Source organism: Photinus pyralis, unplaced genomic scaffold (assembly GCF_008802855.1).
Source record: "Photinus pyralis isolate 1611_PpyrPB1 unplaced genomic scaffold, Ppyr1.3 Ppyr1.4_LG4, whole genome shotgun sequence".
Lineage (NCBI taxonomy): Eukaryota > Metazoa > Arthropoda > Insecta > Coleoptera > Lampyridae > Photinus > Photinus pyralis.
Genome location: NW_022170511.1, coordinates 3850751 through 3877527, shown reverse-complemented (window position 1 = coordinate 3877527; position 26777 = coordinate 3850751). Strand labels below are relative to the sequence as shown.

The 26777-nt window shown below is 36.0% G+C and overlaps 1 protein-coding gene across 1 annotated transcript; it reads left to right on the top strand.

The window, feature by feature from the left end:
- The first annotated feature begins 619 nt into the window (after positions 1-619).
- On the top strand, positions 620-2380 carry LOC116167994. The gene has a single exon (XM_031483630.1). It carries the CDS (start codon positions 620-622, stop codon positions 2378-2380), a length of 1761 nt encoding a protein of 586 aa, XP_031339490.1.
- Positions 2381-26777: the final 24397 nt, after the last annotated feature.

Sequence of the window (26777 nt, the reverse complement as noted above, 5' to 3'; positions counted from 1 at the left end):
AAAGGCGTATAAGAGTACGCGGGTGTATAAGAGTACGCACCTTTATTTTGAATATATACTCCCATCTATTTGATATTTTGAGCGGCTCGGCCCATTGTAAATTGCACATTCTAATACAGGCAAAAGCAGATATCTGTATTACCAAAGCTGTTTTTACAATATGGCGATTATAAGTTCCCGCTTGTTCACACTGTAGTTTCTAGGGGTCAGTTTTTAGTGTTTTTGGAGGTAAGTGTTCACTCTGTAGATTGATTAATGCAATTTCTTGCTTCTAAATAACCTTACGTACTATTTTCTTAGCTACAATTAATTGGGTGGCTATTTTTTTCGAGACATTGCTTATAATGCCAAAATTCTGACGTATGTCTAAGAGTACGCAGTTTTGAAAGCATAAGAGCACGCACTGCGTACTCTTATACACGAGAAGGTTTTTATGCTTTCCTACTGTCTAAATAGCGAAATAGTCTTAATAATTTCCTATTTTTTAGTTTGCTAGTAAACGAGTATGAGCCGATACAAAAGAAAAAGTGACCGAAAGCTGGTTTTTACAGAGGAAAATTTGGAAGATATAAAGCGTAAAATCACTGAAGGCTGTAGTAAGAGAAGTATAGCTAGAGAAATGGGTATAAATGAAGCTACCCTACGAAAACGATTAAAATGTGGCACTATTCCGAAATCGTTAGGGCGATTTCGAAGTGATATTCCTGAAAATATGGAAATTGAATTGGCACAGCAGGTACGAGATTTAGATTCGCGATTTTATGGCATTACTAAGAAGAATCTACAAATAGCAGCATTTAAGTTTGCTCAAGTCAATAACATTCAACATCGATTCAACAAAATCACAAAAATGGCAGGCCCATCTTGGATAAAAGGGTTTTGTCACCGGCATAATATATCACTTCGTCAACCAGAGAAATGTGCAATGGGTCGAATCATGGGATTCAATAAAGTTCAGGTGAACAGATTTTATGAAAATCTTAAAATTTTGTACGAAAAGAGGAAATACATAGCAAGTTCAGTTTACAACATGGACGAAACGGGGTTGTCAACAGTGCCGAATAAATTACCTAAGGTATTAAGTAGCAAAGGTAAGAAACTGGTGGGAAAAGTGGCGAGTGCTGACCGAGGACAGCTTGTAACCGCTGTATGTTGTATGAGCGCCACAGGAACGTACATTCCTCCAGCAATGATATTCCCCAGGAAAAGAATGAAAGAGGAGCTCTTTTTAAATGCACCAACGGGTACCTATAAAATGGTGTCTGAATCTGGATTTATTAATACAGAGTTATTTTGCCAGTGGTTGGTTCATTTTAAGAACTGCACCAAACCTAGCGCTGAAAATCCAATACTTTTGATACTTGATAACCATAGTTCACATCGCGATTTACAAGCCATACAATATTGCAGGGAAAATCACATAGATTTGTTATCTTTACCTCCCCATGCAAGCCACAAGATGCAGCCCCTAGACGTTGGCTTCTTTGGCCCTTTGAAAAATTCATACAGCAGAGAATGTGATAAATGGATGACAAATAATCCCGGGAAGGTGATAACACAAATTCAAGTCGCCGGACTATTTAACATTGCTTACACTACCGTTGCAAACATTCAAAAGGCCGAAAATTCATTCAAGGCGACTGGAATCTATCCCTACAATCCAGATAAGTTTGATGATCTTGATTTTGCACCGTCCTTGGTCACAGATTTTCCTACCAGTTCTAATACAAATGAAAATAATGTCACCGAAGCTATGGAACAGAACGTGATAATTAACACAGTTTTATCAAATAACCAGCCTAATGAAGAAATTTCGGAGGCCGAATTATCTATTCCATTGGACATAACACCACCACCAGTCAGCAACGATGTCATGCACGTGACACCATCATTAGATATTATCAATAGTGAAATAGTGTGTGAAGATGGTGTGGTGATACCAAACACTTTGCAAGGAGTGGAAGAAAATTATTTCAATCAATCGATACCAGTTTCAGATATTTTACCTTTGCCGCAAATACAAGATAAGCCAAATCGTTGTAAATCTAGATCTCAGAAATCGGAAATACTATCCAGTACCCCATTCAAAAACGAACTAGAGGAACTGGTTCAAGCAAAAACAACTAAACAAGAAAGGAAAGCAGATAAAATGAAAAGAAAATTAGTAGTTAGTAGTTCAGGATCTGGAACATCACGAAAACAGCAAAAGAAAAAACACAATGACAAAGATGAAAAGGACGTGAGCTGTCCAGGATGTGGGGAACTATATTCCAAGTCTCAAGATGACTGGATTAAATGTTCTGAATGCAACAAATGGTGGGAAGAATCATGTACAACCTATGTAACAGGAAATTTTGTTTGTGCCAGCTGTGAAGAGTGAATAAGTTGATTGTATTTTCTATTTCTATTGTTTCTTTTTTCTATAATCTCTAAATAAACGTTTGTTCTCATTATATTTGATTCTTCATACCACTTTTACATTCAAAAAGTATATGCGTACTCTTTAGCATTGTCATGCGTACTCTTATACAAGTCTATGTATAAGAGTACGCATATACAGAGTTACAAATAAAGTTAATTATCTCATATTTAAGTAATAACATAGTGTGGTAATAACTAATAATAAATTATGAAACACTCATTTTTACCAAAGACATATTAAATCAATATATCTACATAAAAATGAGGACATTATTTCACTTCAATCACTAAGTGCGTACTCTTATACGTCTTTACCCTACCTAGGCTGTTTTTTGGGGAGCTTTAGTTAAACGTTTCTGAGAATGTGAAATAAGTAACTTTCTGAAATTTTCTAGAAAATTGATACGTAAGAGTTGCTCCGAAGGCCGAATCGATGTAAAATATTTTCAAAATGTGACACTTCCAGAAATATCGGAAGTAGCTAGTAACTTCGATATTTTAAATAGCAACGCCTATTTTTATTGCATTGGATTCTATGTGAAATGTTGATACCCACATATCGATATCTACAATTTATAGTTTTTAAGTTACTTTGCGGATGCAGACGGTACCTTGAAAATTGATTACTTTACTAGTGTATATGAGAAAGAATGGCGATTTCTTTTAGTGTTCTTAAAAAAAGTTAGGTTGGGTACGACCGCACCTATGGAGATCCAAATTTAAGAAATTTCAAAGAATAAAAACTCAGTTATTTTAATCCAATTGACCATTTTCTTATACTATTGCATTTGATAGAAATTCAAAATGGGCATATTTTGATATTACATATTCCTATAGCTATCTTTAACAGTGTCTGACTAATTCCCATTTCATTTTCCCTTTTTCTCGAATTTTCTTTTTAGTAGTCGCGGCAATGATTTTATGATAATCGAATTTTAAACAAATTGAGTGACACTAATCCGTCACCTGTTGTTTAAATCTTAGAAGGTTTTGTACCTCCAAAACAATTACGTAGAGCAAGACCCATTATTGAAACTGAGGCTAATATTGTTAATGTCGATTGGAGGTAAGTATGTAATGAATTTTTTCCAGGCTAAATATTTTGAAAAGAATTGTAGAGCAGGGACCAAAGCGATTCGCAAACTAACCCATAGGATTATTTCAACATTTTTAAGAATTTTGATATTGTAGTGTGCTAAAACCTTAAGTGCGCACAAATTTTAATGCTCCATTTATATGACTCATTTAAGACGTTCACCGCAGTAAGCTATCCTGTAATCGACGAGGTGATACCATAACGTGCGGCGATAAATTAAACAGCAGAGCAAAGAAAAAATCAATACTGCTTTTTTTGTATGCATAACAAATGCGTACTCATCAAGGATCGAATAGGATTTTCAGTACAGGACACTGATCCTTGAAATAGTTGAAATCGATGCATAAAGTGTGCTTTTGTAAGAAAAAAACGCTATTTTATCAATAATCTATAACATATTTAGCCAAATTTTTCAGTTTGAACGGCCCTAAGTGTTCTGATAGATCGTCTCTTCATGGCGTCTTTTCCTTACGCAACGACGTAAGGACTTGAGGAACTTTGTAATTATGTTCTTTACGAGAGGCCATTAAATCTCCTTTATTCCCAGATCGCATATCAGATTTTGAAATACCAGGGGGGGGGGGGGTAAGATGACGGACACTTGGTCATCTTTTTCACGCCAACTCACCCACTTGACTAGGGTTATGTATTAATTTATGATTAATAATCTTCTTTACCTAAGCGCAACTTTTTTACATCATGGTATATCGTATAGATGATTATAGTTACAAGGGAGAAGATGATATTCTTGCTTTGTCAACTCCTGTCTTGGTCTTTACTTAGTTTCCACCGACACTGTGCAGCGGCGCCACTTGCTATACACTCAAATTGTTGATTTGCGGCCTGCCAAGTTATAGACTTCATTTACAAAAAATATGATTTCATTTTTTGGGGTAATATTTAGAAGTAACTGAACTAAAAAACTGTCGGTTTACTTTTTCCATAAATCGTCTTGATCGAGAATAAAAAAACAAAATACATAGATTAGTGCTATTAATCGGTGCAAAACATCTAATCTTTAAACAATCGGTATTCAATTACTATAAACTTTTTTTAAAAAATAGTCCGAACATTTTGTAGATAAAGGTGTAAATTTATAAATAGTGCTGAAAAAAATTTTTTTTAAACAACTTGAGTTTATGGCGGGCGCTCTTATGGAAATTTACATTGGGTGCAGTGGGTACAGAATACTCTTAACTAATTTTTCCAGTTTCCAGTAAACAAGGTATCAATGCGAGTTGGATGTATCTAAACATGTTGTAACCAGAAGTAATTTGTTAGTGTTTTTATTGAACGTATAAACGGCATCAAAACATCCTCTTACATGCCTTTACTTTGATACTAGCGCTTATATCTCATCGTTTGGACCTTCTCCCCCCCCCCCCCCCCCCCAATTTGTTGTAAACATTTCTTGTCGACGCGCTCTAACGGTTTTTGTTATTACCATTCTTCTATTAAAATTTAAAATTCTTTGATCTCATTTCTGTTTTTGCGAAGAAACAAAAACTCGTTGTTCTATATGGCACGGCTCATGAAAAAAAATAATAATAGAATAGGAGGTTTTGTTTACATTTATTTTGTATAGAATTATCGATCATCATTCATCTTCGATAAATGCATAATTTTGCAGGTATAATAAAAGGACTAAAATCAGTAAGTATTGTAGTTTTTTAGTGTTTTTCGTTTCAGCCCGGCATGCAAATTTGCAAAATACATCGAACCGTTTAGTAAGCAGTAGGTATTGTTGGAAAAACCACCAATTCAATGGATTAGATCTCCGCACGCAAATAGCTTATTAATTTGTATTTCAAATTGGCTTACATTATACATATTATGCATCTATTTGTATTTAAACATTTAATGCTATTGCTAAACATAATGTCTTTCCGGTTGTACATTTCACACTTGGGTGCTAATTTCTTTGTAACGTCACTTATCAAAGGATAACGTGCGAATTTGGATTGAAGGTACTCGAACCATGCTGAGAATAGACAACCTATTTTACACTAGTAGCTTCTGTTTTAGCCCACATATCTGCTGGATAGGGAACTAGGGACTCTAAAAAAGTAAACCACATCCTCGAAATATTATCGTGTTTCTGCAAGAATAAAAGTAAATATCCGATTGGATTTATTATCGCAAGTGAAACATAAATCGTTACTTGCCGATTTGGAGCATGACTCCTTTACTACATATACGTTAACTTTCAAATTTTTTAAATGCCTACCTCACACGAAAGACAAATCTGACAAACAATCGTATATATACGTAAAGCAAGAAGACAAAGAAAGAATAAGACCAATTAAAATTTGAGACGCAAAAAACATTATCAAGTCGTGTCGTGTTTTTTAGACGGCGGTTTTTTAATTCCTTTTAATCGTATTTTGTACAACATATCCGGTTGTAGCAGTGGGAGCGCCGCTGTTGGTTCTTCTCCTTGCAAGGTCAGCGACTGATCCAGCACAGCATCACCCTCCCGCTCGCCTTACTTCCTTCCTTCGACCACATTCCACTAATAACAGCAACGTTGCCACATATTAAGTAAACAATACGAGACGTTTTAAAAAACCCCAGCCGTTTCAAATAGTTATTAGTTAGTAGCAATAACATTTGCATAAATCCTTAATTTAATACCTCGTACACAAACGAACAAAAAAAAGTCAATCCCATTGGTCGGAAATTTAAACAATCATTAACTCAGAGCGACGCCACTTTTATTACACTTGTATTCTTTGTAACCTCTCGTGATCTTTCTACAATTAGTTTTATTAAGCCTATTGTCGTTGAGACGCCTATAATTCAGAATTACAAGGTGGCTCTTGGTCTTGTTGCCAGTGAATTATGTAATTATAAATAATTACACGCAACAATTAAAGCTGAAAATAGCTTCGGGCTGAGTCTTAAAAACCGCGAAGTTTGCAAATTGAATCTAGAACAAATCTGAAATGAAGCAAGTGGCCTGCAAATGATGTGAACGGAAATGCTATTTACTATAATTATTCGTAATACCTACATCTGTTTCAGCTGCTACTGAGAATGGAAATTTGGCCTTCGCGAAAGGCTTGCCGAGTAATTAAAATTGATTTTTAATGTTTGCCCAGCCCAAATACTATCAAAAGTAATTACCACTTTCTTGACACTTGTTCCAATTTGTTGTACAATATCTACTTGATTCAGTACCTACGTGCAAAGTGAAATATACAAAAACACCGAACATGGAGTCTGGCATTTTTGTGGACAAATTTAAATTTTTCAGTCTGTTTGCCTTATTTGGTAAATGTTTCTCATGTAAATAAAATACAAATAAGTAAGATTTGGTCCAGTGTTTAGTGTACTCTTAGATATCCTTTTGTACTGATCGTATGATCTCAGTGAATCTGGAGCTTTTTAGCGCATTTTCCAAAAGGAAATGAAGGCTATTGTTCGCGCTATATGTCTATATCCGTCTGTCTGTCCGTTTGTACCACTACTAGTCCTCCAGTTTAAGCTGTTTCGTTGTGGTTTCTTTCTTATACGGTGTAACACAGCCCCGAGGCCAGAGCGACAAAAGATTTTTTGGATTAGTCACTTCTTTCCTGAGTTATTACTGATTCTGTGAGGGGAAAATGCTCTTTCGTCGGTCGCAAGTGACCACGTCTATAATAGTTTTTATTTTTGAGCAGTTTTATGTACTATTATGTCATTGGAATTACCTATAAAATCTAAAAATGTTGTTATTTTGTACAGCACTGGATCGTAATAAAATAAAAATAATATGCACGTTTTGAACCAGTAAAAGTTAATAATTGGCACCCCTCTCCCTGGCATATACCCTGGACGTAGGATTAGGACGACAATTATAAATTAATGACACGATAGGTATCTAAATCTAGGAATGCTTTATTTAGTTAGTCTGTATTTCCACTTACCTCTAAGAAAAATAATCACGCTTTCATTAATATAACGTACGTAACGCAACACTTCATCTGTCAAAACCAGTGAAGGATAAATCCGGTATTTTATGTTGTATCATTTATCAAAAATGATTTGGTAGAGTCCAGTTTTGTGAAAAGAAAAATAACAAAACGGCATGACAAGTATTTGTGTACACTGCCAGCTGAATCTGAATGCAGGGTATTGTTCAAAACTATTTTGTACCTGCCTAAGATCAAAATGGTTGTAAGTGCGAAGAAGCGTAAAAATTTGAAAGAATACCGGATAGGTAGTACTTTTTAGAGTTTCATTGTGCTTGCTTATTTTCCTGCGTTTCCTATCTAACTCGACTTCAAAGTGAACGAAATCAGATTGGGTAGGTACATGGTAGTAAAAATGTAAATCGGTTTTTTATCTGATATTTAAATAACTAAACTTAATTTAAATAATATAAAGTATTCCGCGAACATCGTCTTGGCACGGGTATGTACGTTATCGGGTTATTTTTATTGCATCATATTTGTTATTCCATCAAACTTGTACAGCGCTTGTGAGAAACTATTAACACTCATCCGTAGCACAAATTTTACAAAGCTAGGAAAGTGGAGCATTTATTACAGTTTAAGCATTCAGCTTCTATTTCCATATTAACTTATCTTGCTCGTTTGCAATTTTCCGTTAAATTGGAACATCTAATAAACTAAAAGCAAAGCACGTGTTCTGACTGCGATGTTTGTTATTTTCCGCTAATTAACTATCGGCTTGGCGTAGATTTTTTGTATCCTCATTAAACATTTCACCAATATCTGCATACCTCAGGACTTTCAGAAGGTAACCTTTCCGCCGATTTTTTTGTGTAGCGTTAGTGCTATGACATACTATGCTGGAAACCGCATGCGGTAAATCGCAGCCGCAAATTTGAGCGGTTCCCGCATTTTTCATTTTATGGCATACTATATGCGGGAACCGCATGCCGGCGCAGAAAATAGTCCCTTGCTACTGCAGTTATTGAATAATTTTCGGGGAGAATGGACGCATACAAACATTTTCTTAATGTGGTAGCTGTATGTGCAACCGAAGCAGAAGGGTTACTCGGCAACCCAAGGAGGAGGTTCCGTGCACCCATATCATCGACTACATCCCGATAATTTTAATACTTTTTACGCAGATATCAGAAGTTATGGTGGTTTTCAGACATTTTTGAAGACACTACTACTTGCCGGCAGAAACGTTGCGGCTAGTATGTCATCGAATATCTGTTTCTTTGTGTTCTCCCACTTACCGCAACCGCATTCCCGCCGACAAGTTGCGGCAGTAAACCGCATTTATATGCGGCGACCGCAAAACGCACCTAGTATGTCTTTATGCATTTAATTATACATGACGCGGTTTTTCATTTTCCGGCATGCGGTTTCCAGCATAGTATGTCATAGCACTTAGTGCTGCAGTAGCAAGGGACTATTTTCTGCGCCGGCATGCGGTTCCCGCATATAGTATGCCATAAAATGAAAAATGCGGGAACCGCTCAAATTTGCGGCTGCGATTTACCGCATGCGGTTTCCAGCATAGTATGTCATAGCACTTATGGTAATCAGCCAAGTGCTGTTTAATTAAAAAAAAAACAGTTGTTACTTTCCACTGTCAGCTAAACGGTCCACGTTTGAGGCATGAAATTTGTATTACAAATGTTGCACATTTTCTTGGCATTTAAAATATTCAAAATCCTTTCGATTATGGAGAGTGTCAGAACTATTGAAGGACTTAGAAGCCCAAAGTAAAAATCCTCCCTGGGTGCTCCAAAACCGTGAATGGTTGTGACTTTGGTAAAGTAATATCAATCTTTGTTTCGCGTATTACTGACTTAAACCAGTACTTGTTACCTAGCTATAGGTACAAAATATTAAACGGTAGTTCTGTTGTAGTGCCTGAAACGCGTGCAATTGGTACTTTGTTCTATATTATCACAAGTGGAATTTATTCGCAGATTATAAATTTAGTTTATTTCCACTACCTAATTGAAGTGTACCAATTTATCACTTGTATATCATACATTGTGGAAAAGATTGCTACCATTAAACACAAACTGCATCTAATGTGCGTAAAAAAGTCGCCGTTACCTATGTCATATTAACTACCTATAAATGAAGAATATTAAAGAAGCAATTCATGATACGCTATTCATAATTTGGCCGTCACATATTTATTGATTACCGATTCGAATTAAGATTAAAGAAATCAAGCAACAGTTAATGTACACTGTACAATTCTGCAAAAAGTAACAAAGTAACAAGCAAAAAAAAACTGGTTCATGGAATGGAATTTTTTAACGATCAACCTCACACGTTCTCGAGATATTCGCACTTGACTTTTGAGCACACCCAGTACAGATACGTGGTTTCTATAAATTTCATTTTCGCGTGGTGAATATCTTCTCTTCTGACATTTCGACCTCAAAAGTTTCCCGAAGTTTTCGCCATCCACATCTAGTCTTGACATGTTTAATGTAATGGATCGATTTAATTTTATTAGAAAGAGCTACTATTACAATTTCAGAAAACAAATAGCTACAAATACGAATCTACGGCAAATGCGGGTATGCGCACTCGCTTCGCAGCCTACGGGATGATATTTTTAATGCAGTTTTGTACGAAATGCTTTGATGTACACCCGCAGTACTGCACTATCAATGAAATTTTGGATATCCAAAAGAATGGCAATAAAATTAATAAGTAAAAGTGATTCAGGCCCTCTTTTTGCTGTACGCGCCGGAGTTTAACCAAAATATGCAAAAAAACTGGTGGGCGCACGGTAAAATCGTTTAATTTTCCTCCTTATAGAAAAACTGAAGAATACAATGCATTTCGATTCCTCAAGTGATTACGGATATTATCCAAGGATCTAGCTCCTAGCTAAAAAGCTTAAAAAGTATAAGCACTATATTTACAGTACCGTTTTGCCGAAGAAACAATATTCATTGCATAACGGACAAAATAACGAATCGGTTAAGAGGGGGGGGGGGGGGACACACCCCTAACCAGGTTACAGGTAGAAATTGAATTTAATGTTATTAGATCTGAATACGTGATGTGTGATTTTTTCCAAAGGGATAGCCACGCCATCTTATGGGATGCAGTGTAAGACCTTGACGTATTCGACTTTTAGGTACTTATTTGAAAATGTGTTTAGGGAGTGCTAGTTTTAGTTATCACACCTGGTATGTGACTATAGTTCGTGGCAGGTGGGATAATGTCAAAATATTGATGTAAAAAGTTACTTCTTAGAAGTAAAAAGTTTGATTTTGTCACAAAAGTTGCAGTTTTGCGTCCTTGCCAACAAATCAACCGTTACCTCCGTAGAAAATTAGTGAAAAACCGACTAAGAATTGTTTTTTACGGAGTTTTCAAATGTTAGCGATTTTTTAAAATATTTTTTAAGAGCTATTATCAACTTTCGTTCAGTGGATTTCGAGCTAGCTCCCCTACTATTCAAATACATTGATAAGATGATCTCTATTGCTTTGATTGATTCATTTCGGGCTAATTGTTTTTAAAAAGGCGTCGGTAAGTATTTTTTTTCACTACTAGCGTCTGATGACATGATTATTAACCTTTTTTCCACTTGTAAAGAAGGTTTTCTCGGCATTTGTTCAAAGTGGTTAATAATTTTTTATTATTAACTAGTAGTCAATAATGAGAACTGTCACGCTGTCACTTTTAGAAAACACAACCCGAAATTTCGCTCAATGAACGATTAGCCAAGTTCTCTAAAACGAATAATTGCCACCATTCGCAATTTCCAGAGAAATTACATACCTAAAATTATCACATTTTGAAAAAATTCGAACGAAATTACTCTTTGAAAAATCTCAATGACAGAACAAAATACGGCCTGTTTGACTTGTACTTCCACGTACTTGATTGACATGTTAAATTAATAAACACAAAATTCTGTCCAACCGTTCACTTTCTTATCAATATAATATGTTAATTTAGAGGATTTCAAGTGCTAGTAGTGAAAAAAATAGTATATATACCACGGTAGATAAGTCTATTATTGCCTTCGCACCTTACACCCCTCGGCGCAAGCGCCTCGAGATGTAATCTTGGTGCTCAGGCAATAATAGTGGACTTCTCTACCTTGATATATAATGTACTATTACCTGAAACCGTCAAGAAAATCTAAATTTCAGGGCTATTTTGACATTAGAAAGTTGATCTTTACCTGACTAGTACTGTAATATTTTTGCCTGACTCCCATTACAGTCCTAGTACTTGCAAAATAACCAATTAGATCGTTCATTGAATAAGTTATTCCATCAACGTTTGGATATTTATAATGCAGACTATGTGGATATTTTTAAATATTAATATACCTATACAAAGGATAATGGTTTTTTAATTAGTAACAATTAATGGAATATGTGTGGAAGTAACCATTCCTTTAGTTTTGCGCCAGTCATTAAAAGGTTTGTACGCCTTTTCGTACTTTCTTGACTTTGTAGGGAGGGAATATACTACGGCGGCCGCATCTTCGGCTACATTATAACAACGTCTCGCGTAGGTACTCTTCTTCACTGATACCTGCTTTTGTACCTAGTTATTAAGACTGTATAGTTGAAAAGTACAAAGTATAAACTGCAAACTGCATTAAAAATGACACTGATTGTTTTAATTATTTTGAAATCTCTATGGAAACAATTACCTAATGTCATTTTAGCGTGCGTGATTAGGTATCAAAATTTCACACATATGAATAATTTAATTTGGAAAAGTTATCTACATGTTGCAGTTTCAGGTAAAATTTTATACATAATACGTCATGAAAGTGAGTCCACTTGACTTGGAGGCATTAAGGAGATACTCGGACGCTGCGCGTCCTCGTACTTTTCAATAAGCCTCCGCGTCATGTAAACGACCACTTTCATGACTTATTATGTAAATAACTATTGTTGTTCTGTTAAAGATCAGTAAGTAATTTTGCCGTCTTCGTAATTATAGCAACTCAACTGAGTCATGGAAACACCCATGGTAAACAGTCAGAAATGCCCAATCGGGCAAAAAATTTATAACAGTCTTAAAATCGCTTAATTTATAACAGTAATTATTCCTTATCAGATCACTTACAATGTATAACAACTCAAGTTCATCGAAGTTGGAACTGAACTCACATGCGCTTCAATTTGTTTATAGTATATGAAATGCAACGTTTCTACGGAAGGTCTGGGAACGTCGGCATCAGATAGAACGAATGCAGAACTTTCTGGAGATTTCAAGACTACCGCCGGCGACCTTTGATGTCGCCTCCATAGCGATGGCGGGTGACTCGCGACCTGTCTGGGATACTCGCAACACTGCCCCCCTCTTAAAACTGTTGCGTCTTTCCGAACCTAGAACAAAACCCCATGGGAAAAAAACCCCCGGGCAAAAACCCCCATTTATACCCCCCCCCCCCCACTTCCGCACATGAAGCAAAATCTCAGGGTGACAATAACCCCTGAACAGTAAACTCCATGGACTTGAACAATAACCCACAAACAATTTGATACCTATGCACTCCACGAAAAAAGTGTCCAACACTGCTCGCTGTCGCCCCCTTGGATTGTTAATAATGTTTGTATGAGTTTGCTTTAGAACAGAATCCACATGGGAGTGTAAATCATCCAAGTGTAGAAAATGCTATATAGGGGGGTTATTGTCTTATGGGGTTCTTTGTCAGGGCGTGCTTGTCTCCCGGGGAATACTGGAGAGGGGTTTTTGTCTGCGGGGATTTTGGTTGGGGGTTATTGTCCTGTACCGATACTGTCCGTGTGGCATTCTGTATTCTTATCGCTCCTTTCGAGCAAATATGGTACTAATCCATTTTACTAATCTTGGATGAAATCGGAGGAAATCACAGCGATTCTTGAAGAAATCAGGAGAATCACCAGGTAATCACAGGAGAACTTTGGATATCTGAGACAATTCTTAGAGAAATGAATGAAAATCAGAACCAAATTTTTGCATATTTTCTTTAGATTATATTTGGATACTTTAGGATCTAATTTATTAATATGTATATCATTTGATATCCGAAATCTGAGCAGTATGAAATAAAATACAGACCATTTGTAATCGTTCGGTAAAAATACGCAGTTTGTCCACATAACCGTTACTAATTAAGTAAACAGCAATCATGAGCTCTTAAAGATGCTAATAAGGAACAAAACACGTGCGAGCATTAAACAGAAACTATAATGTATTGTACAAGTTCTATTCAAATGAAATGAATTATAAATAATAAAATTAACTGCAAACAAATTTATACCTATCTGTGAAACGAATTAGTAGTTTGCAACTGAATACCTAATATTTCTATTCAGTGAAGCAAGGAATGCTCAGCATCCACAAAGCATAACAATCCGACGACGTGAATTGCGAGACTTTAATAGATTATCATAAAACAATAAAAGCAATAGTTCCCATAGTGTATAATAATAAGAAAATATAACCGTAACCACGTACTTATAAATCATTCGAGACAAAACATAATAATAGCACCACAAACCAGAGAAGTAGTGAACGGTCATCGAAGTATATATAGAGGGGCTATTATCTTTTAGTAACTCAGTTCTGAACAGGTTTGTTTCTTCAGATACCGGAAGTCCTAACTGGTTCCAGCAATCAACGTGGCTAGTGAGGCTAGAAGGACAAGAAATAATGAGTCTTCGAAGTAAATATGTCGCTCGTTGCGGAGATTATCGCGGCAAAAACAGCCGTTCCGTTCCATCGGATGGGTTCACCAGGTTCATTAGCTCTTTTAAGTGGTTGTGTAGAACGGATGTTGATTCTACATCACGAACAAATTTTTTAATTTTCGTGCCTATCTTTTTAAAATGGACTGGTTCGAGTTATTAATGCCTATGATACAGAAAGATTCGTGGTCATTTAAAATGCGGCAATTTAGCTTATTTCCTGTGTACCTTAATTGGATCGAACATGTGGAGGTAATAATTCCGATAAATGACGTGATTTTCAAATTTAGAAGATTGAAATGTTCGAAATTCGTAGGCTTCTACCGTTTCCAACTTCTGTGCAACTTTGCTAATTTTGCTACGTTCTGTTATGTAAATGTGGATGGACGTAATATTTTTAAGGCGGCGGAAGGTCTGCAAAGAGTTGCGAAACTAGGTAGCATTCCTTATTACTTGGGTAATAAGTGGGTTGAGGCTTCAATAACCACGCTGATTATGGGGAAGGATCTGCGATGTTTTGCACTCCGCTTAACTCGAGCGATCGCCTATTTTCGTGTGGGTCTAGCATATAATGAACAAAATGTTTGCATTCGTAATATGGGTGTTATAGGCCCATACATACCGTATAATTCGAGACAATTTCGATGAAAAGCTAATGAAAACTGTTGTTTTTCCATTTTCTGAATATTACACGCACTTCATTGACTGTACGTTATTCGATTCAATCGTAATTCATCAACAGCGTTACATATAGCAATTATCGATGAAGTGCGCATTTCAAACGGTATAGTTTGTCATTCATGGTTGTACATTTATGAAGAAGGGGCAAAGGGCCGTACAACTGAAGAAGTTGGGTTGATTCACGAGTAGTGTTGACATCAGGATATACTTCCAAAAAGTCATTGTGCTATTTGGTTATAGCTGGGCCTGATAAGTAATATACAAGGTGTCCCATCGAAAATTTGTATAACTATGACAAATAATTATCTTCAAATACTGGATGCCCTAAGGTCTAGAGAAATATAAGATCTAGGTTAGTATCAAGATTGTATTATTGTATGGAAGTTAGTGCCATTTCAAGCAATTCATTCGTTAATAACTATTAGATCGATTAAAAAAACGCGTGTGTAAATAATGAAAACCGCTTCTAAATTATGGTCCATTAGACCGCTCCCACAGGTTGCACAGAATGGCCCCGAAACCTTTGGCTTGCATACGTATAACTGTATACCCAGATGGGTAGTAAATAGTTATTTTTAATCAGCATAACAAGGTTTCTTAAGGTCGGAAAATGCATTTTACCAGCTTATCTTCACGCATGCGTCGCATTACGTTATGAATATAATATAAATATGTAATGTTATGGATGCATGTATACATGGAATGAAAAATGTAGGTATTATTATTATTAACTATTACTATTATTATTAACTATGAAAAACAATTATTATTATTAAAATATGCACCCTTTCTAAATAAATCGAGGGTTCAAACTGTTTCGATTGGAACACGTGGAAAGTTATTTAAAGCTCACACTGAAAATTCCTGTTTCAGAATCTCTTACGGAATACATTGTTAATTATCTTGCAAAACGTCTGTACAGTTATGACTTTTTGCCTTCAACAACTTATCTAGTCCGTTTTCGAAAGGAATTCCAAGTACATGAGAGTAAACGGCAGGAAATGTTAAATGAAACCGTAAATCATTCTCTAATTAGAAATTACTTTGATAACCATCTTTAAAATTAAGATAGAGAAATCCAACGTGCGTGTAAGAGTTTTAATTTTTAAATGTCCCATACGCATATCAATTAGCTGATATTTTTTGTACTGTTCAAGTGGATGTTTCCTTCTGTAAATCATCACATAAGGCATAGTGTTAGCGACCACATGACATTTTTGTAATTGAAATGTTTACCGAAGTTCCGCCGGGATTTACGAAAAACATATGACAGACCCTATAATTTCTACATCAGACTGAATAAATAACTGCACATGTGTGAAGATATGCGGTCGGAAAAAAAGGCCACTACATTATTGCGGTCGGTACCAGTCTTTTTTATACTTAAAATTTAGAAACGCAATGACATTTACTTTTCTAAGCCTTCAAATAAAAACGTGTATGAATTTATGATTCACGGCCAGCGCCTACCATTTTAGGTATTTAAAATGTACAAAAGAATCCCAAACGGCCCACGGACCCACCTTTGTGATGTAGTTTTTGTCTACGTTTCAGATGAAAAGGTATAGGGGAGGATCCCATTAAGGAGAGCAGGTGTAGTGTGGGACGCTTTTCTAAAGCACCGATACAAGTGTAGAATCTCTCTTATGCAACTTAAACTCCTATATATTTTGATATGGTAAATATTTCTGTTATTGTCCTTTTAGTGTGGGAACCTCAACGTTTTTTACAGGGCTTTGAAAAAAGTTATTTTTGACTTTTCGGGTTTCGGTAGGTACAATTTCTGCTGTTTGATTTCTGGTTCTATTTCGCCACGCTTCCGACAGCGGAAATAGACGATCGGTCGTTAATTTACAAGGCTATTATGTAATATTCGCATCCGGTCGACTTTAAAAAATTGTTACAGTTTTATTTATAGCCGCTGTGAAAATTCATTTCGGCTAGGAACTGCTTGATTAAAATGGCCGAGTCGTTTGAGCAATGTATGTACATACCTGTTCGGTTGCCTAAAGGAATTTGTCGGATCTTTGTGTATCCACACATAATTTTACCCCATGACAGAGGTGGTTTTGCTATTAAGACTAAATCCCAATCCATTAAAATATGTAAACAGAGCGTCCACTAGTAGCAAGGGTTAAATAATTAAAAATTATAATCGGCTTGTCTACCATCAGAAGACCAGGGGAGATTAAATTTAGTAAATATCGTCAATGGATTATAGCCTTAAAATTCAAACCCTTTGCCAGTTCTAAATTCCCTAACAGAACACTTTGCACAAGTTTATCTCAAGATCCCTTTAGGTTACTTCTCAAGTTTTTGAAGTTATTCTCAAGTTCTCATCAAATTCGCCTCAAAGCTCTTCATATGCTTCGTTTAAGTTCCCAACGAATTTTTCCCAATGAGATTCTTCTGCTCAAGCTCAAGTTTTCTAAGTTAACTTTCTTTTCTCCTTCTGTGGTAACACTCTTCCTAAAGTTTAAAAGGTTCGTAAGATCCTTTTGAAAGACCCGGGGCAAACAGTGGGGACACTGTCGAGGCTTCCATGCGGCCGATACGTCTACCGCGTGTGAGGCTGTCACATGTCCCCTGTGCAGGTGTAAGGCCGATCGGCTGGAAAGTTGCTGCCGGGGTGGTTACCGAGGGATCTTTGAGAATGGGCGGTCAACACGTTCGGCCGATTTAAAAGTACATGAGCGGACGATATTCCCGGATCTTCAGAAAACGCTCGATTCAATTAGTGAGGCTGCTGAAAGCTTTTGCGTTCATGGGTCAATTGTAATCTGAATCCGATCTATGCTCGGAAGCAGAGTATAGCAGAGATATCCTGAATCGGGACGACGGAGATGAGTTCATCGGCTAGTAGAGGATGTCCGGGAGTTGAGGGAGCTGATGCAAGGGCTCTTCAACATCAGGTCGATAGGTGCTGCAGTAGCCATGGCCTCTTCGTTAACCTTGAAACGACCGAGGTTGTGCCTTTTACGAATAGATGGAGAGCGGACCTTGATGGATTCACTCTGCGAGGACGTCAACTGGATCCAACCAGGTCAGTGAAATATTTGGGAGTTATCATGGACCCCCGCCTGACCTGGCAGTGGTGGGGTCTTTGTCGGGCCCGAGCCTACTCTAGGAATTGCGCCTTTCATTGTCAGGTCCAAGATTAAAGACTGGGTGACCAGATAATTGCAGGCTGATTGGCAACAAGCAACTCAAGCTTCTAAACTGAATAGAGGCCAGATTACTGTGCATTGGATAGTCAACTATCACCTGCGCAACATTGGGCTTGTAGCAGAGCCAACATGCAGGTTCTGTGCTGGAGGCAGATAAAATGACCGAACATGGGGTCTGTCACTGTGACGCCTTGAATAGAGACAGACATCAGCTCCTTGACGACAGTTATCTGGAACCGAGGGAAACGGGCTCTGAACCTAGTTGTGAAAGCAAGGGGGCACAATGAGCTTTTGATTTGCCTATGTGCTGCTTGGTGAGGCTCCCCTTATGAACGGAGTAGAATAAAATAGGTTTCCTTGATTTTCTCGGGTTTTTGGGAATGTTTGATACCCGAATCTTCCTCGACTCCTTCGCCCTCCTGCACTACTGGAACAGATTATTTTATTTTGTTATATTATGTATATACAAATTCCTACTTCTCTATTACTATCGTCATTTTCGAAAAGTTCTTCGTACTTCACACGGAATAATCGGTGCATTTCCAACAAAAACCCAAACATGCAAATGGGTGTGACTAATAAGAGTAATAAAAATTTGGCCGGCTGTCAGGGAGCGTTTCACACATTTAGAAACGCCTTTAGACACATTGATTACATTTTCTGTTAGCGGCGAAAATCATCATTTGTGAAAGAAAACAACTCGAGCGTGCACTTGAATTATTTTCGTATACGAAACTTGGCAGGACGGAGCACTACAAGTTTTTAACTGAAGAATTTCACAAAAGACCTACTATTAATTTGTAAACTGCTAGCATATATTAAGCTCTTATCTCATTAAATAAGATATATAACAGTAAAGTACTGAGAACACAAATAGAGATTTTCATCTAAAAATACAACCAGTCGGATAAATATCCGAAAGGATTTATGACTCGTGCAATCATATATTAAAAAAAAATGTTATTGCAATATCGCACGTTAATATATGACAGTATACGAAACTTACGTGTATTATATAATTGTCCCAAATTAACCAAAAGGTCGCTGTAGGTGTTACCTAATATATCCTCAATATTCATGCACTCAATTCTTAGTTGCACATTTCTGTTATTATATAAGAAAATTGCTTTGATGGGAACCGTATAATAAATATCTGTTTTGAAATCGAGGAAATGGGGTTATGATGACTGAACGACGGGCGTGAGGATGAAAAAAATGATACTTTATCGCATGCCGTTACTTTTGCTTAATTAATTGTCACAATACGTCGAAAAGTAAAATCGCTTATACATATCGTGTAAGTCTACTGGCGTATTTATTAATATACGTCTGGTAAAACAAACAGTAGCAAATGAAACATTAGTTTATTGTACCACTATTCTCTAAATGTGTAATTTATGAGGATCGGTAACATTTTTGTTTTGTTTTTTTGGTTTAAAGTTGTGATCCTACCGCAGATGGTGGCACTAAAAATGGTCACTTGGATTATGGAACGTTCATGACACACTTTAATAACAACAAAAAGCAAAAGCAAAAAAACGAGAGAATTAATTCATGCAATCGAAACTCACACGCTATTAAATGAAATATTTTTCTAGAGAAAACGGATCTGGACCGTGTATAAATAACCTAAATAAATTATTCCCTATGACTCTGAGATGTGTAACAATTCCATTATAACTCTTCTCTGTGATCTAGGTGAAAAGTGTTAGAGCCCAAAAGATCGTTGGTAAAAACGCCAAGAGCAATATCTCAGTGCCCAAGACATGGATTTGGTATGAATCGAAGTTGCAATTTTAAATTAATGGTCGTTAAAAAGTGATGGCGGTAATACTGATGATCCTTCGGATTTCTGTTATATGGGCTTCTTATTGTTTAAATGTATTCGTTGAATAATCTTGCAATCGAAGATTGTAGTAGAGTGCATATAAATATTGCACAGAAGAAATTTTGTAGGATACCAGTGAGTGGATAGTTGTTGAATGGATTTTTTAGGATCATGTTCTATTCTTTGTTAAATGTCATTAATAATTTCTTCAGTTAAAATAGTCAATCTTGATGCCGGTGCTTGTTTTCATATCGTGTAATAAGATGTAACCTGTTTCTTAAATACACATTTGATACCCTCATTGGGGTACCCTTCAGGAAAACTGCTCAATGCACAACTGAATAGTTTCATCAGGATTTAGGGTACCAAAGGCCATCATGCTTAAATTCCATTTCCAAACAGTCTTAAACGGGGCATGTCTTCACTTAAGCAGGATTTAGACTACTCAGACAAACTAACTCATGAAAATGGGTTTACAAAAATAGGCCCAGTATACTTAGCCACGATTTAATTTTGTAAGGGTGGAAGTAAGATATGGTAACGTCTTTGCGAGAGAAAAAAAGTATAAAAAGTAATAATATAATAAGTAACATTCCTACACATCCCTTGGAAAATGTTGCAGAAGTAAAGCCTACCTCCTAATAAGACACGTGTAAGAATGGAATACCTTATTTTGGACGTAAGTAATGATGTGGCCACTCTCACGTCAGTGTATTTGAGACATTTGAATTATATTTCTTTATTGAGCTTAATTATTGTTTTCATTGGCTCATTTTTATTACAAAAGTTTCCTCAATCGGACGGAATGTGTATAAACGTATTTAAGTAATTAAACAAATCTGTTTTCAACCCCTTCAAAACAAAATCTGTGATCTGATCTAATGAAAGTTGTAGAAAAATATAATGGTATACAATTGATGAGAGAAGCCCGCGTTCTAAAGATATAGCTGAACGAACGGTATTAGCTTTATTACAACCGCGTTTCCGCTTTGATGTAACATACGAACAGTAAATATGTAGTTCTCATATTTCAATTCATTTATGAATAATTAGGTCAAATAGTATAATTAGTCTTTAGAATAACAATTGGCGCAAGAACAGTACGCATGCGATAATCGTAAGAAACAGATGTTTAAGTATCATTAACAAGAAGCAACCCAAAGATCGTATCATAGTTGACCCAGCCAGCGGTGAATATAAATAGATAAATTAAAAATACAATCGTAAATAGACGACGAGGTTTCTTAATTAGATGAGAAAGATCATCCTCATTCAAATGTCATATATAAAGAGTTCATTCGCGTGGTTTGTAAATGGTAATGGAAAACGATCACAAAAAGGGGGAACGTTACTAATAGATTATGCAATATTACGTAAAGAAAAAGGGAAAGTAGACCGCGTCCTGCATTCATATAATCCCTCCCGCGGAGGTAATCGAACCTCTTCCGGGGCAATACGCGTTTATTCCACCTACTTTTTGAGCAATCTTAAAAATTTCATCTCATTTAATTAGCTTGCGTTAAAAGAACTGGAGCGAATGTGTCGATCTAGGAAATGGAAGTGCGCCGCTCACTGTGCCTATGCAATATTAAAGTATGAATCCATGAAAAATTATACAACTAAATAGTTCCTGTTGACCGAAATCCTACGGTAACGCACCAATTACTTTTTATTACATTAGCATATGTCCCCACATTTTTGCCATAACCTGCAGACCTATCGGCGCCAATTTATTTTAGACCAATTTCAGGCCAGGAAGCGGCGCGTTCGGCTCCAACATTAATTTATCATTGCCATCACGACTAACTTACTCCGTAATTGACGATTTTATTAAAAAATTATACGCTTAGTTTTTTCGAGAGCTAATTATCCTGGCCATATTTGGATATTTACTAATGGAGCGTAAAGGTTGTATAATTTCCTTTTCTTTGTTTTGTACCGTTATTTTCTTGCTGGAGGAGTATTAAGTCATTTTGTGCCGGTTTACAGTATTTCGGCGAAAAAACAATCCTGTTCATTTACACATCGATCGAGTTCCGGAAGCGTAAATTGCAAACATGTTAACGTATCACCATTGAATTTGTAACTATTTTACACGAAATTTACATTAATGCAAATGTCGAGTACAGGAAAAGAGAAATTTGGAAAAATTTTACTGTAATAGGCACTATTTTTGCCCCAAGTGCATTCTTTCAATCACGAGTACAGTCCCTTAATGTTTATTGTTAAACAATCGTTGCGAAAGCAGAAATCAGATGATTTTTCATTGTTTCTGACTTTTTCTTGTGGGATCGGATGCAAGCAGGCTCTTTTCAGACAGTAGGGTTAAATTTGCAGAAAATTTTGAACCTCGGGTGTAAGTCAATCTACAATAAAGGTATTTGTGTTGTCATGCCATTCCATTTAAATATTATGGGTTGTGAACTCAGCACGTAGAAAAATATTCTCTAGGTGTATTTGATTTTTTCTAGTATTCTGCCTTGAAGATTAAAAAAGAGTGAGTGTGAGTAAGGTTTTTTGCACCTTAATTTGGAACTCGCCTAATCATATTCAAAACTTCCTCTTAGAATTTCCGAATCTCCTATAATATTTTTAGAATCCTCTCAGAATCTTCTTTTAAAATCCACCAAAAGTATCCACTTTTTGTACAGTTGCCATGGTGAAAGCGATTAATCCGCAAAACGTCAATTTTAGGTACCGAACACTGTCACAAAATAGCGTCTTATTCAGGTGGTTGGAGAAAAAAGTTATTGTAAAAAAAACAAAAAACCGTTTTTTACGTGTTCCATAATTTTACACTTTTGCCGTTTATTAACGATCCTAGAGATCGTTTATAATTTTGCATTGCTATCTGTCGCCTCCCGGTTGGTCTCTCCGTCTGTTCCTTTGTCTGTCTGTCCATCTATCTGTCCGTGTGAACGATAACTTTGTTTAGAAATGTTCGATTGCTTTTACATCTCCGTTAGTTATGAACTGAATTGCATGAAATTCAATATGGGCATAGATTTAGCCATATAATACGCAATGCCAAAAGTTGAATTGAATCGATTCAACATTCACAGTGCCCTTTTCGCATCTCGACCATTTATAAACCGAATTGCAAACTTTTTTACTTATAAAAGTATTTGAATGAAATTTGATACATAGGCACTTGGAATAAAGGGAAATCAAACGCCAATTTCAAAATTTGGTTTTGCGCATGCGCAGTGCCAACTTTTTTATTTATGGAAGAATTTTAACGAAATTTGATACATAGGCACTTGGGATAAAGGAAAATCAAACGCCAATTTCAAAATTTGGTTTTGCGCATGCGCAGTGCCACCTTTTTTATTTATGGAAGAATTTAAACGAAATTTGATACATAGGCACTTGGGATAAAGGAAAATCAAACGCCAATTTCAAAATTTGGTTTTGCGCATGCGCAGTGCCAAATTTTTTATTTATGGAAGAATTTAAACGAAATTTGATACATAGGCACTTGGGATAAAGGAAAATCAAACGCCAATTTCAAAATTTGGTTTTGCGCATGCGCAGTGCCAACTTTTTTTATCTATGGAAGCATTTAAGTGAAATTTGATACTTAGGCGCTTGGAACAAAGGAAAATCTAACATTAGTTTTAACATTTAGGTTTGCGCATGCGCAGTTACAACTTTCTTATTTAGAAAAGCATTGAAATGAAATTCTTCTCATAAACTGAAATTGAAGTAACACGTCAAAAATGGATTGCACATTTGCAACGCTACCATTCATATTTGTGGGCGGATTTTTACGATTTTAACAGAAGTTGCATCTTATAAATGGGAAATGAATGCAAGTGGAAATGCGCTTTATGTAAATCGTTTACGATTACTTTTTAACTTGTTAGATAAGATACCGTTCTTTGGTATGCTCGAAGCGACTCCTGCTGTTTAAACACTGTAGATAACTGCTGTCGACCCTGAAAATGTTGCTGTTTTGCTCATAAGCATGACAGCGAAAACGTATTTTTGATAATGATTTATGCTTCACCTAATGGTCTATGAGTCTTGTTCAAAATTTGTGTGTGGACCCAATGTTGTTGTGGCAAGTTTTAGCCTCGGTTATAACTATTAAATACTAGAGTTGTTCTAAGTACATAATGTAGCGTGGTCCATTAACTGTGCAATAAAAGGGAATTTTTCCACTAGTTGGTTGTTTTTTATAGAACTGAAATCGAACTAACTTCATTTTCTGAATAAATGGCAGATGGCAAGGGTTACATAATTGCTGTGGCCCCGCGTTGGGAGCCAAATAAATAATGCTGTGGCCCCAAGCTGGGCGTTAAATAATAATGCTGTGTGCAATTGTATACGGTCACTATACTACCCAACAGATACTTACCTAGCTAGCTCAAAATAACACAATTTAGTTTCTGTTTCCTTTTTAAGGTTTCGCTCAGGGCACAACTGGGTTCTGACACAACCATAAAATCCTAACATTGACTTAAAACTCTGAAACTCTGAAAATTTTGGAAGAGCTGATGGTTTCACTCAAATTCCGTAAAATTCCAATGAAATCACTTCAAATTAAAATCAGAAATAGCATTAGGAAAAAATAAATTTAAAAAAATCTGATATAGAAAAATCAAATTTTACCTGGATTCCGAATTGCGATTCATATTGAAACATGAATTGATAAAAAGAAATTCCAAGAACTTATTTTCAACACACATCATAAAAAGAAAATCAAATACAAAGAATCCTGTAAGAAAAGTTTAAGGTTAACCGTGCCTTTTGACACATCCCGTGTGCAAAACGGTCCATCAAAAAAACAATTTAGGAGATCTCAAAAAGTACTCACATCTCTGTTAATAATAATGTAATAAACTGGCCAGGACAAGAAACATGCGAAGTTCGGAAACACTCACTTTAACACTAATCTGACAGATTCTCACTTTTAATACGCCAAAACTGGCTCGAAGACAATAACACTTAACTTCTACATACTAGGATAGTATAGTATATTCTATAACGAGTAAGGAATAGGGTAAGTATATTCTTGAATTACTTATTATTATTTCTTCATTCTGGATAAACACAACTTTTTAAACTCGAAAACTTCTTCACAACATTAAACTTGTCTTGATCATAACCGTTTATGTAAAACTTACTCCATGCTCTCTACAATCACATATGTAATAATAATAATAATAGATTATTTGTTCTTATTTGATTAAGACCTATAGAATAATTAAGTATGTAATCTTTTCAAAAATAATTATATTTCGAATGCGAAATGAGTAGGTACATTACCGCAACATTAATTAACCCCCCTTTTTTGTTTTATAGAAATATAGAAAAATTGCTTTAAACTTTATTTTTATGTTACATTCGTATTCTATTAGTGAGCCAAAACTCATGAAGATATTGTGTATACTTACCATTACGGCTACTAATTATTTTATTTACATCAATGTAATATAAGGGTTACTTACACTTACAATTACCATAGTGTAAGCTTACACTATGGCATTAGGAACCGACTCTGAAGGAAACGTTCATAGTATGACTGCGAGACACACCGAAAAAATTAAATTTGAATCTCCAGACATTGTCGCATATCATGATAAACTCGGTTTGCTTTTATTTTCTTTAAATGTACTTCGATTCGATTACCTAGATTTTTCTGAATCTTGTCGAATATGCTTGAATTTTCTTCGAATTTCCTCCATTCGCCAGTTTAGCGCAAATCTTTATAACTTGGTGAAAATTTTGCCAAACAACCTTAACTTAAAAGATGTCCGGTTAGGTCCTTTACGATTTCAACTAATTGCATTTGTGTGCTGTTATGGCTAAAATGCGTAAAAAGAAATACAATATGAGTTTCATAATTGTATTGCGCAATTTAATTAACATCACGTCCACCTTCGTAAATCCCTGGCCTTGCCATACTCCGTAGGTCCAACTTCCCATGGTTCGCATTCTTCGGTATATTTGATGGTACAATTTCTCTGAACTCTGTTGAAAAACACGGTATTCCCAGGGCTGCAGATCGTCTCGGTTATCTGGGTAATGCCAATATGGATTGATCTGATGCACATAACAAGCTTCGTTTACGTTTTAATGGTATTGCTACTCAATAAGTGTGTGGGGTAATATTTTAATTTAAGATTTAAGGGCCGGTTTGGTAAGATTACATCCGGTCGTTCTCGAAAGTTGAACTATAATTCAACTTTTACGGTTGTAATGCGGTCGAAAGGTGATGATTTAAGAATCGTTTATTTGAAATACTGCAATTTAACATGGGCTAATACTTGATTGTGTACAGAAAACCATAATGTCAAAAACCTTTCAAAGAAACTACTTCCGGAACTTTTAACTCACGAAGGTCAGATCAAATGACCGATGAAGCATAATCAACTTTCCTATTATAAACTCTGTAGAGGTTTATGCGATAACCTTTAAACATGTTTATCAATTTTGATATAGTAATCCACTTTTGCCGTTCAAGTTCAAGTATATAAAAAATGTGGAAATCGCGCATATTCCGAGAAATCTGTACATGTGGGAATACCGGTACTGGATGTACGGTAGTAAAATTAGTATTCAAAATAAATTCTTAAGGAAAATAAAAAAAATCGTATTCGAGTCATGCGTGATGTTAGCAAGTACTTACAGCTACTCGGCTTTACTATTAGAATATTAAATAACTGCAAACGGAACTTGGGACCAATTTTCAGAAATGCAAGGACATTTCGGAATTTCCTTTGTTTTCGGATTTTGCCCCTGTAGTAAACCGCGAAGATCAGGTGGGTTATCGTTATTCGGTGACTACCCGATGCTATAGTGAAGTTTCCCGACCTTTGGGGATACGTATTTATTTTGGTGGTTTTTACAAGAATAGGAGCAACGTCACTTTTACAAGAATATATGTTACATGTCGCTTGACACCACCCACAAAAAGTCACTGCAAAAAACATAATC

Coding starts and splice junctions, on each gene's coding strand:
- LOC116167994 (XM_031483630.1), top strand. CDS start 620: ATGGGTATAAATGAAGCTACCCTACGAAAACGATTAAAATGTGGCACT.